This window comes from Arachis hypogaea, chromosome 15, assembly GCF_003086295.3.
Source record: "Arachis hypogaea cultivar Tifrunner chromosome 15, arahy.Tifrunner.gnm2.J5K5, whole genome shotgun sequence".
Classification (NCBI taxonomy): Eukaryota; Viridiplantae; Streptophyta; class Magnoliopsida; order Fabales; family Fabaceae; genus Arachis; species Arachis hypogaea.
The window spans coordinates 40,659,586-40,671,620 of record NC_092050.1 but is presented as its reverse complement, the minus strand read 5'-3'; the positions used below and the strand labels follow the sequence as shown (position 1 = coordinate 40,671,620).

Genomic DNA, 12,035 nt, shown 5'->3' with positions numbered 1-12,035 from the left:
AGATGAACGTGCCTGACAAACACCCGCGTCTACTTGGGTTCGTGTGAATACTTGGCTAAAAAGCACGAGCCAACAGCTATGTTTATATATCTCTCAAACGGTTAATCCATGATTTCAATGTGGACTTCTCGAGACACCAAATCAGCCAATTTTCGGGGAGATTAGGGTCTCCGTGGTATAGGCAAGAATCCAAAGAAGCAGCATTCTCTGATCCGGAAGATTCGACCTTGTATGTGGCCTTTTGGGTAGGATTTCCAAGAGAATGACTTGCTAAGAGCTTCACCCTTTGTCAGATTGAATGACCACGAGTAATGGCGTTTGACCTGTAGCAGAGGAGATCAATGACCACGGACAATGGCTTTGATCACTTACAGCCTGCCATAGAGGAAGATCATTCACAAGCAAGGAAGACAGTAATACCAGAGTTCATTCAGAAAGACAAAGCAACTCCAACTCTCAACTCTATTCCTATTAAATATCTTTATTAGTTATATGTTTTCATAGTTTCATGATACTTTATCCAACTCCTTCTGATTCCACCTAACTAAGACCTGCAAGACAACCATTGCTTGCTTCAAGCCACAATCCTCGTGGGATCGACCCTAACTCGCTCAGGTATTACTTGGATGACCCAGTGCACTTACTGGTATTACTGTTGTACAAACAGTATGGGGTTTACGTACACACGCACCAGCAGCAGCAGTGATGACGTCAGAAGTTAGGCAACAGCGCAGTGGCTTCGTCGACGACGCAGACCTTCGGCAGTGACCAGGGACGTGGCAACAACACACAGCAACAACTCGTCTTCCTCGCGTGACACATCCCTCTCCTTGATGGTGATGCGGGTGACAGTTGCAGCAGGACGCGGCGGCGAGCTGGGCATGACGGGGTGCGGTGGCGGCACAGCTCCCTCCCTTCTTCTCCCTTTTTCTCTGTTCTCTCTTTTCCTTTTCTTCCTTTCCTTTGTTTTTTTTTTCGTGTGTGTGTGTAACAAAGGGGATGGGGGTGTGGCTAGGGTTTAAGGAAAAGTGTGTGTGTTGTGTTAGTGTTAAGTTAGGGTAAAAATTAGGTATAAAGAAAGTTTGGTAATTTTAATAAAATTAAGAGTAATAGAGAAATTTAAAACCAATTTTAATCCAATACTAATATTTATAAAATACTATTTAATAATTAACTTACAAATTATTTTTAAATAAATAATCTAATTTAATAATTAGAGATAATCAGATTAATTTTCTTTAAAATCATAAAAATAAATTTAAAAATCTAAATATTCAAATTAAAGGATAAAAAATCCTCATTATTTTTCAATCACTAAAGCTTTAAATCAATAATAAGAAAATACCCAATTTAATATAAAAATTTTTGAAAATATATTCTCGAATAAATAAAATAAATCATAAATAATTTATTATTTAATTTTTCAAAAATATAGGGTCTTACATGGTCCATTTAAACAATGACTAGATTGTAAACATTAGGTGATGCCATATCAAAAAAAATTTAATGATGAATGGTTTAATACTCTCCAGTTCAGCAATTGCATTGAAAATTTGGATAAATTCAATTAAATGAAGGATCATAAATGATTCACAAAATTAAGATGTTGAACAATACATCAAACAGACCAATTTTCTCTCTGGTAAATCTAAAATAAGTTGTATGGTTTATTGTTTCTGTTGATGTAGGTACCTAAAAACTGACTTTATCTTTGATTTTCTTGGATGTATGCCTTGGGATATCATATTCAAGGCTATACTTCTTTCCCCAACCCAAATTTCACTTAGTTAGCTACACCAGGAAAAGACAGGTCCCTAAACTATGCCTTAATGCTTGAAACTGATAAAGATGAAAGGCCTCACACGTTTATTTGGTTAAATAGTTTATCTCCTAATAGTAATATTATAATTTCATAGACTAATTAATTTTAGCATATCAATTTCTACAAAATTTGAGGGCCAAAGTGTAACACAACAAACAAATTTGCATACATTAAAACAAAGAAACAGAGAATAAAAAGGAGTACTTTCTTGTGTTATGGTGAAGGTTGAGCGTCAATGAGGGTTACGAGAGACAGCGACAGGTGCCGATGAGGGGGGAGCCTTGGAGGGAGAAGAGACGATTGAAGGAGAGGCAGCAATGGGATAGGAGTGAAAGAGTTTGCCGCACCGAGGTAGGGTTTATGAGAGAGAATGAGCACCGAAGAAGGCCTTGCGAGCAAGAGTGCGTGCCAATAGAGGGCGCGCCGATGGAGGCAGCACCGATGGAGGGTTGTGAGAGAGGGTTAAAGGGAGGTTGAGCAACGAGGATTGGAGGGAGCGCTGGCGCATTCGGGTTGAATGAAGAAGGTTGTGATAAGCTCTGTGAACAAGAAGGTTGTGATAATGAGCTCTAGGTTTTTTCTCTTCCCAGTGATGAAGAAGGTTCATGGTGGTTGAATGAATGAAGAGGTTTTTTCTGAGTTGAAGGAAGAGTGAATATAGATTATTTTTCTTTGAGGTTTTTTTAAGGTTTTTCTTTAGTGACAAAACATTAAAAGTGTATTGGAGAAAAAATTGGTGGAAAATCTAAATTTTTCGTGGGAACTTTGTTACTGTGCTTTTTTAGGGTTCCCAAATAATTAGAGGATATGGGCATGCTTGAAAAACGGTATTGATGAGCGGATAATTTATACGCTTTTTGGCATTGTTTTTAGTATGTTTGTAGTAGGATCTAGTTACTTTTAGGGACGTTTTCATTAGTTTTTATGTTAAATTCACATTTCTGGACTTTACTATGAGTTTGTGTATTTTTCTGTGATTTCAGGTATTTTCTGACTGAAATTGAGGGACTTGAGCAAAAATCAGATTCAGAGGTTAAAGAAGGACTGCTGATGCTGTTGGATTCTGACCTCCCTACACTCAAAGTGGATTTTCTGGAGCTACAGAACTCGAAATGGCGCGCTTCTAATTGCGTTGGAAAGTAGACATCCAGGGCTTTCCAGAAATATATAATAGTTCATACTTTGGCCAAGAATAGACGACGCAAACTGGCGTTCGACGCCAGCTCTCTGCCCAATTCTGGCGTCCAGCGCCAGAAAAGGATCCAAAACCAGAGTTGAACGCCCAAACTGGCACAAATGCTGGCGTTCAACTCCAAGAAGGACCTCTACACGTGCAACACTCAAGCTCAGCCCAAGAACACACCAAGCCGGAAGTGGATTTATGCATCAATTACTTCCTTCTGTAAACCCTAGTAGCTAGTTTATTATAAATAGGACCTTTTACTATTGTATTAGACATCTTTGGTCTCAGTTTTAATCCATTGTTCATCTTAGGAGACTATTGATCACGTTTTGAGGGCTGGCTTCTCGGCCATGCCTGGACCTTTCACTTATGTATTTCCAACGGTAGAGTTTCTGCACTCCATAGATTAAGGTGTGGAGCTCTGCTGTTCCTCAAAGATTAATGCAAAGTACTATTGTTTTCTATTCAATTCATATTATTTTGCTTCTAAGATATTCATTCGCACTTCAACCTGAATGTGATGAACGTGACAATCATCATCATTCCCTATGAACGCGTGCTTGACAACCACTTCCGTTCTACATTAGATTGAATGAGTATCTCTTAGATCTCTTAATCGGAATCTTCGTGGTGTAAGCTAGAATGATGGCGGCATTCAAGAGAATCTGGAAAGTCTACACCTTGTCTGTGGTATTCCGAGTAGGATTCAATGACTGAATGACTGTGACGAGCTTCAAACTCGTGATTGCTGGGCGTAGTGACAGACGCAAAAGGATAGTAAATCCTATTCCAGCATGATCGAGAACCGACAGATGAATAGCCGTGCCGTGACAGGGTGCGTTGACCATTTTCACTGAGAGGATAGGATGTAACCATTGACAAGGGTGATGCCTCCAGACGATTAGCCGTGCCGTGACAGGCATTTGGATCATTTTCCCGAGAGAAGACCGAAAGTAGCCATTGACAATGGTGATGCATTACATAAAGCCAGCCATGGAAAGGAGTAAGACTGATTGGATGAAGATAGCAGGAAAGCAGAGGTTCAGAGGAACGAAAGCATCTCTATTCGCCTATCTGAAATTCTCACCAATGATTTACATAAGTATTTCTATCACTATTTTATTAATTATTTTCGAAAACCCCATTACTATTTTATATCCGCCTGACTGAGATTTACAAGGTGACCATAGCTTGCTTCATACCAACAATCTCCGTGGGATTCGACCCTTACTCACGTAAGGTATTACTTGGACGACCCAGTGCACTTGCTGGTTAGTTGTGCGAAGTTGTGAACCATGGTATTGGCATCATGTTTTTGGCGCCATTACCAGGGAAAGAAAGAGCGATGAATTTTACATAATCAAAGTGTAAAAAAATCTAGCCACGTTTCAAAAGCATGCCTATTTTTCTCTATGGCCAGGATTTGGTAAGTGTAATATCTAAAATGTGGCTAAATCACTAATCAATTGTCACCCTCATAAAGGGTGACCATCGACCCCTTTCAGCCACACTTTTGAAGCATGGCAAGAAAAAAGCGTGACAACAGGGCATTTTTCTTGTACTGATAGCTGACATAGTTAACAGCTGGAGCCTCAGGAGGTTTCCTATCTAGAGATTCTGTTAAATAGAGGTTAGTGTGGGATGGAAGTGACTGGTATGTTTTACATTTACAGGTTTAATTAGTTTTATAGTATAACATGCATATATAGTGAAAAAATATTTGCTTAATGATAGTTAGGACCCTCTAAGATTGGGGATAGAGAGGATTAGTTTGGTTTTCAAGAACCACTATAGGTGGTTCATACCCAAATTTAGTATGGCTCCAAATGCCATCTTCAATCTTTGGTGGTAACTTTTTAAGGTAATTAAGTATTTTTTTTAGACTTCAAATTATAAACTTATATTGATAATCTGATTCACTTGTGTTTGGTATTGTATCACCACTTTGAATTTGTCCACAGGGTGGAGCAGAAGATGTACAATGCCTAGCGGGTAAGGGCCGCCACGCACCTCCAGTAGATGCTAGCAGATATTCGCAGCAACGATGCTCCTACAAATTGGATCTCGGATGATATACTTGCCTAGCTAAAAGAGTACTAAAACACAAAGGATTACTAAGGGATCTAGGCTAAGGCCCGAGCCAGTCAATAATTTAAGACCGATGGATCCATGCACACCGGATGGTCCACCACCTACAGGGAGATCGAGAAGAAGATGGTTCTTATCATTTAAAGTTTTAATTGTTTATTTAACTTGTTTATTTTATTATTAATAAAGTTGAAACTAATATAATGACTTCTTGAAATTCTAAACCCTACGAATAGGAAATCGAATTGGGTCACAAACCTCGTCAGAGCGAGGTCTTTTAGAGGACGAACACAAGGAAGGAAGACCGTACGAAGTGGGTTGAGAAGTAGTCTAAAGACGCTTCTGTCAGTTCAGCAAACCCAAATATATCTCAATAAATTATATTCGTTTGTTTATTTAACTCTATGTTTATCAATTTTATTCGATTTCAAATTGAGTTTGATATTGGCTAGTAAGGACCCATGAAGAGCATGCGACTCAGATCGTACAAGGGGCCCTGAGCGCCCCCATACCTAAGGATGAGATATGGAGGCAAACAGTCGGCAGCCACAGGCGGGAGATGGTTTTCAACATGGGACATCAATCCACCACGATTACTCCACGATTCTCTGATATTGAGTTTACTGCCAGCGGAGTTGTGGATATCAGGGAGCAAGTTACCCTACCCAATAGGGAGTTGTAATAGGACATGGAGCGAGAGTTACAGTGACATCGGACAAGATACTAGAGCTAGAGGAACGGTACCAGCAAGAGCGGGACGCATGGAAGCAAGCTCATTAGAGATAGGGGGATCAAGAGCCTCTAGGAGATCATCCTCCACTAACAATCCAATTTAGACCAGTGGAAGAATACAGTTACAAACATGTACTCTTTCAAGCGAGAGAAGTTGGAGAGCAACTTGTACAACAATGCAACAGCTATGCTACCTTTTCTGCTGCCTAGACATTCTCTAGCATCATCTGGTTCTTTGCTACCAATGCCACCAACCTCATTAGGTGTTTATATATAGTGTATTTGTATTTTTATTTTTGATAATATTTTTGTATTTTTCTTATTTTGATGTATCTTAATTTCAAATAATCTTGTGAATTTACTATTTGTATAATTTCAGTTTGAATAAAAACTATTTTATATCATTTACTGGCTGTATTGAAATTTAATTGTAAACATATATTCTAATAATGTATGTATATATATTATTTACATTATAGAAAATTAAAAAAATATATATTTTAGACTTTTACCGACAACGATTAATATTGGATTAATATTTTATTATTTTTTTCTAATGACATTATTATCGACAACCGTCGATACATTAAAAATAAATATTTTCCACGCTTTATTTTACTAATACCGTCGATAATATTAAATTAATATTACCAATAACTATTGATTGTTGGTAATATTGATCGGAATTTACTAATTATAATTTCTCCGACAATCTTTTACTGACGATTAGATTGTCGGTGAAATATCCGATTCTTGTAGATCCTAATATATGCTTATAGTAACATTTTTTAATTATATATAATTGTTTTCTATTGAAGGCAACTAAAGATTGTGTTGTAATGACATTGAAAAAATCGGAGAAAATTCATGGATGGGCAAGCACGATGCACGTTTACATATTATGTTTAATGTTTCCTTTTTGTAATTAATGAGATTGGAAAATGATAATAATATGCTATGTTGATTCTTCTAAATTTTTAATTTGTCCTACTTAAATATTGTTTTTAAACGAAAAATAGTTAGTAGTGTAATGTAATTTTAATATTTATATATGCGCTTTTTAAAAAAATAATATTATTAAATTTGTAAAAGTTTAAAACTTTCATAGCACAACAAATTATTTGTAAATTGAAAATTTTTTTGTGAGAATTTTAAAATGTGGCAAACATTGACAAAAAAACTGCCACAAAATGGCAGCATAACCTCCCTTCCCCAAAGGAATTAAAAATGTCACTAAATGGAATAGTAGTGATAGTGAAAAATCATCACAAAAGAAAATTCTTAGCATCTCAAATTTTAGAGATTTTTAGAACCGCTAAAATTCATTTTGTAAAAATTTAAACCACTACAGATAAAAAAGAAAACGCCAAAAAAACGAAAACCTTGTAGTGATGGTTAAGATTTTAATCAATTCGCTTATTAATATAATTTTAACAAATTTAATTTGTCGTTAACCCAAATGTACATAAAATCAGCCAGGAAAGACGTGCTTTGTTACAGTGAAATGGATTTTGATGCCCCGACAAACATGTATAACGACTAACGAGATAACACATGCATATGGTATTGGTGTGCTAACTGCTATATACCCACCAGATTGGAGAATATATGGAACTTTGTGTATATAAAGTATAAAACACATTGAGGTTAATTTTGTTAAGTCAAGGTATAATTTATTTATACAATTCACCTAACCCTCCCAAAAAAGGTTAGTTTTGATTAATTCATAGTATAGTTTTTTTATACAATTATTAATTATATTCTTTTTTATTTTTTTTACGTGTTTGAGCTTAAAAAATAACTATTTTTATGATGTGATTTATGTAAAAATTCAGCTAATTCTCAAAAAAAAGTTTTTTATATGAGAAAATATATTAGAGATATAATATCTATTTTTTTTTATTAGTTTAAGTTTGGAGATTAAATATTTTATAATATAATATTAAAATTTTTATGAGCTAAAGATATAGTTTAAAGTTCGATTCTTATTACTTTAAAAAAAAGAAAATCTTTGTAAAAATTTGTGCAAATGCAAAAAAGAAGTTCTTGCATAAGAAAAATTTTAGAGATATAATAGTTTATGTAATAATTTTCTATTAGTGATATAATTATTCATGTGTTTTTGTCTATCTACTTAAATTTTAAAAAAAATAATTTCATAATATAATATGAAAATTTTCATGACCTAAAATTTCGAACCTTGTTAATCATATAAAAAAAATTTTAGCATAAACAAAAGCAAATATTCAAACAAATTAAAAAAAAAGTGGCCTTCTAATAAGAGGAAACATATTAAAGATATATATAATCATCTATACACCTTTTTCTATTAACTTAAATTTTGGGAGAAGTAATATTAATATTATAGCACCTTCTTCTATACACGTCTTGTTATGCATAAATATCTTTTGATATTGTGTCATGAAACAATTTGTTTTAAAAATTTAATTTAATAAAAAAAATATATAATTAAATAATTATATCTCTAACCATGAATTAAAATATCTAAAAATTAAGAATTAAATATAAAATTATTTGTTAAAATATTCTCTTAATAAGTATGGCTAACTTATTACGTTAAAGTTTAAATTATTTATTTTAATTAATATTCATAAAAGAATTCAAGTAAAAACGTAATTAAGATTATATCGAAATCTGACATTTATTTGATGAAAGTATTTAGAATTTTTCACAATTATTCCTTCCCCTTTAAATAAGTCTTCAAAACTAATTGTACAGAAATATAAATTAAAAATATTCTAATTTCAAATTTTTTATCATGCACTAATGGAAAACTTCAGTTAAATAAAATAAAAAGTAATATTGTATCATTTTTTATGAAGTGCAAAATTGTTATTCCATAACTCTTAATCATCACTCATTATCCTTTTCAATTATATCCTCTTCCTTTTCTTTATTTATTTTATAAGAATTATACTAATATAGATAAAGTGGAGGCAAACCTCATTTACATTAATAGAAATATATAATTACGCAGCAAATTGTGGATATACGTGTTAGTTATTAGGAGAGACTGGTCAACAATTTCACCTCTGCAAATTGAGGAGTTATATGACAAATGAAGACAAAATAAACGAAAAGAACAAATTGAGGTCAGTGTTAAGTGCTTGGTAGAGAGGGAAGCATGGCCACTTGTTTGAAGTTTCATGCTCCCAAGTGCACTTGAAGCATAGCAGCAGCACCAACCTCAAGGGGTTACAGTAATTAACATTATTATTATTATTATTATTATTATTATTATTTATCTTATTTAAAGTCTACTCCATAGTTAAAGTTGACATTTTCTCAAACACTTGGAGAACAAGAATGAAAGACATTGTGAAATTGAGAAGAAAATTCAAATCAAAGATATCCACTACAAGAAATTAACAACAATCAAACAATTGACAAAAATGAACATGAAATTCTTCAATGCATTAATAGAAATCAAAGTAACAAAATCCAAATCTAAGATCCAAAGTAACTTGAGCAACAAGAACACTAAATTAAGAGTAGAACTTTTTGTATCAAAAAATTGGTTTTTATACTAAAAATTGATTTTTATACTGTATTATCTGTATTTTGAGTTCTTTTAATTTTATTGTTTTAATATATTAAACGTATTTATTTATTTTTTACTTCAATTAGAAGTTATCAGAATTATTTAAAAAATCCAAATTATTATTATTATTATTAAAATTGATATAAATTCTTATATTATTAGATAAAATATAAAAATCATCTCAGATAAGTTTAGTTTGTTACATTCATCGTACAAAATATCCTAAAAACACAAAATATTTTCTCTTTATGAAAATAGCAACGGAAGAAATTTCTTCACATATGTACGTCTAAATAATATTTTATTGATCTACTAATTTAAAAACTTGAAATTTTAAGGATAAAATCATAATTGAGGGGAACGACTGATTGTTGGATCTAAAGAATGTTATCGTCTCTTTTCTGTTGCCTACTACTATATTTCTAATTTGGATTTGAATATTTTAAAATAAAATATAGAATATGATGGTAAAATATAAAATAAGAATTAAATATTATTGAGTCAAAGATTTTTATGATTATATGTAGGACTCATTAAATTATCTAACAGCTCTCACCATTTAATTTTACACTTTAATTTTATAAATTGTGATTTTAAATAAGTTTTATAAAATTTGTAATTATATATTGCAAAATAATTAATTATTTTTGGCTCTCTCTTGAAACATTTTTTTCTTTTTAGAATTAATTAATATATACAATGCTATACCAAAGTACTTCACTAGGTGTTTTGTTGTGATTTCGCATTATAATTGATAAATGGTTTTGAAACTCCTAATTCATAATGCATAAGGGAAAAAAAAAGCCTTAGCTTTAAAATCTATTGAAATGAAATTTAATTTTCAAACCATTATTAACAAAAGCAATAAATGCTATATACAGATATAGGTAAAATGCCTAATCTGAGAGTTCAGATATATTTGTATTTAAAATAATATAACTTAGAATAAAATTTGTTAACGAATTGATTAAAAAGGGAAAAAAAGAAAAAAGAAAAAGATAAAAACATTAAATGGAGCATGATTCCAAGTGACAAGAGAGTAGTAAGATAACATGGGCTTGCGTGCTTAGACTGACACATAGAGGTCCCGCGTCGTTGGGTCACATATACTAAACCAAGCACATTTTATTTGCCCCTTAGCTTAACCCATCCCAATAATATTTACAATTATTTTACGATCCATCAACTCACCACTTTAAAATATATTGTAAAATTATATAAATTAATTTAATAACTGATTATATATATTAATATTTATTATGACAGAAATCATTGTATTCACCTTTTTATTAAATTAAATTGCAACGTATATTCTGTTTTTTATTTCCTTTAAATTATCCACAATATTTGTTACTTTCATAATTTTTTTATTGTTTATTATGAAAATAATAGTAAAGAACATATATAATTTTAAAGGTAAAAAATATTATTATTGGTTCTTGTTTCGCGGGAATTATTATTATTGTAGGTGTCAGCAGCTAAGGTATTGCAAGAGACTTGCAACTACATCAAGAACTTGCACAGAGAAGTTGATGATCTAAGTGACCGATTGTCAGAGCTTTTGGCCAACACAGACTCCAACAGTGCTCAAGCAGCCATTATTAGGAGCTTACTTATGTAATAATCTAATATCATATAAATATATTTATATATATATATATATATATATATATATATATATATATATGTGTAGTGTGCATGTATGTCCATCATGTCTCGGATGTCTCACTTTATTTATTATTAAATTAAAATTATATATTATATGCTCTTCTCTGGGTAGGGTTTGGTTTGTAGACCAAGGCAATGGGCTATTCCATACATGGGCTCCATATGTTAGTCTCTGATTATTAGTTTCAGTGTGACACCTTGTAATCATCTTTATCTTCATCTTCACCAGCTCTCTAGCCGTAAATAAACGGACTTCATCTTTGTTGTTACTCAGATTCTATTCTTATGTGAATCAAATATACTCAGGAGAAGGTCGAAATTGAAATGATGGTATTTTAATTTTCTAGAATCAAACTTATTTAGAAATAGCTTTTCAAACTTTAAACCAAATATTGGAATATGCTATTTCTATTTTAAAATTCCTAAGAATTATTTATAATTCTCCTATTCACACGTCCTAAGAAGTATATAACAAAAGTACAACTAAATAAGTTTGGGCTATTTAAATGCTTGAAAGAAAACTAATGTGAAGACAATCAAGTTGGGTGCTCGAGTTGTAGTTCATTCGTCGACTTAATCAAATGTCAAGAATTCGAATTTTGCTTTGTGCATACAATAATTTATTGGCTAACAATAAACTCTTAAATGAAGTAGTCTTTACTCTATCTTATTAAGATACCCTGAAAAATCAAAAAAAGATATGCTAACGTGACAAAATTTCCAAACCCCAACAGATATTGTCATTCAAACGTGTAGAGAGCAATATAAACTTGCTCAGTTTGTTCGGAAACTAATAAATTATCAGCATTTTGATCATTTAAAAGATAAATTGAAGATATGTATTTGAGTTAATCAAATCAAATATCTACTATCAGAAATACTAGAAGCCTAACAAATTGTTAGCAGTTAGGCAATAACTTTTAAAAGTGTAAATTAAAATTATTATTAAATTGTTAGACTAAAAATTTAAACTAATAACA

The 12,035-nt window shown here is 32.1% G+C and overlaps 1 protein-coding gene across 1 annotated transcript; it reads left to right on the top strand.

Annotated features, from left to right (window-relative positions):
- Positions 1-2,089: 2,089 nt before the first annotated feature.
- On the top strand, positions 2,090-11,324 carry LOC112748341 (transcription factor PRE6-like). Its single transcript, XM_025796561.2, has 2 exons — positions 2,090-2,173; positions 10,856-11,324. Exons 1-2 carry the CDS (start codon positions 2,090-2,092, stop codon positions 11,006-11,008), a joined length of 237 nt encoding a protein of 78 aa, XP_025652346.1. The 3' UTR covers positions 11,009-11,324.
- The last annotated feature ends 711 nt before the right edge of the window (positions 11,325-12,035 follow it).

Bases quoted from the DNA above. Each gene is read 5' to 3' on its own strand.
- LOC112748341 (XM_025796561.2), top strand. From the start codon at position 2,090: ATGAGGGGGGAGCCTTGGAGGGAGAAGAGACGATTGAAGGAGAGGCAG. The intron at 2,174-10,855 runs GTAGGGTTTATG...TTATTATTGTAG, and splicing joins AAAGAGTTTGCCGCACCGAG to GTGTCAGCAGCTAAGGTATT.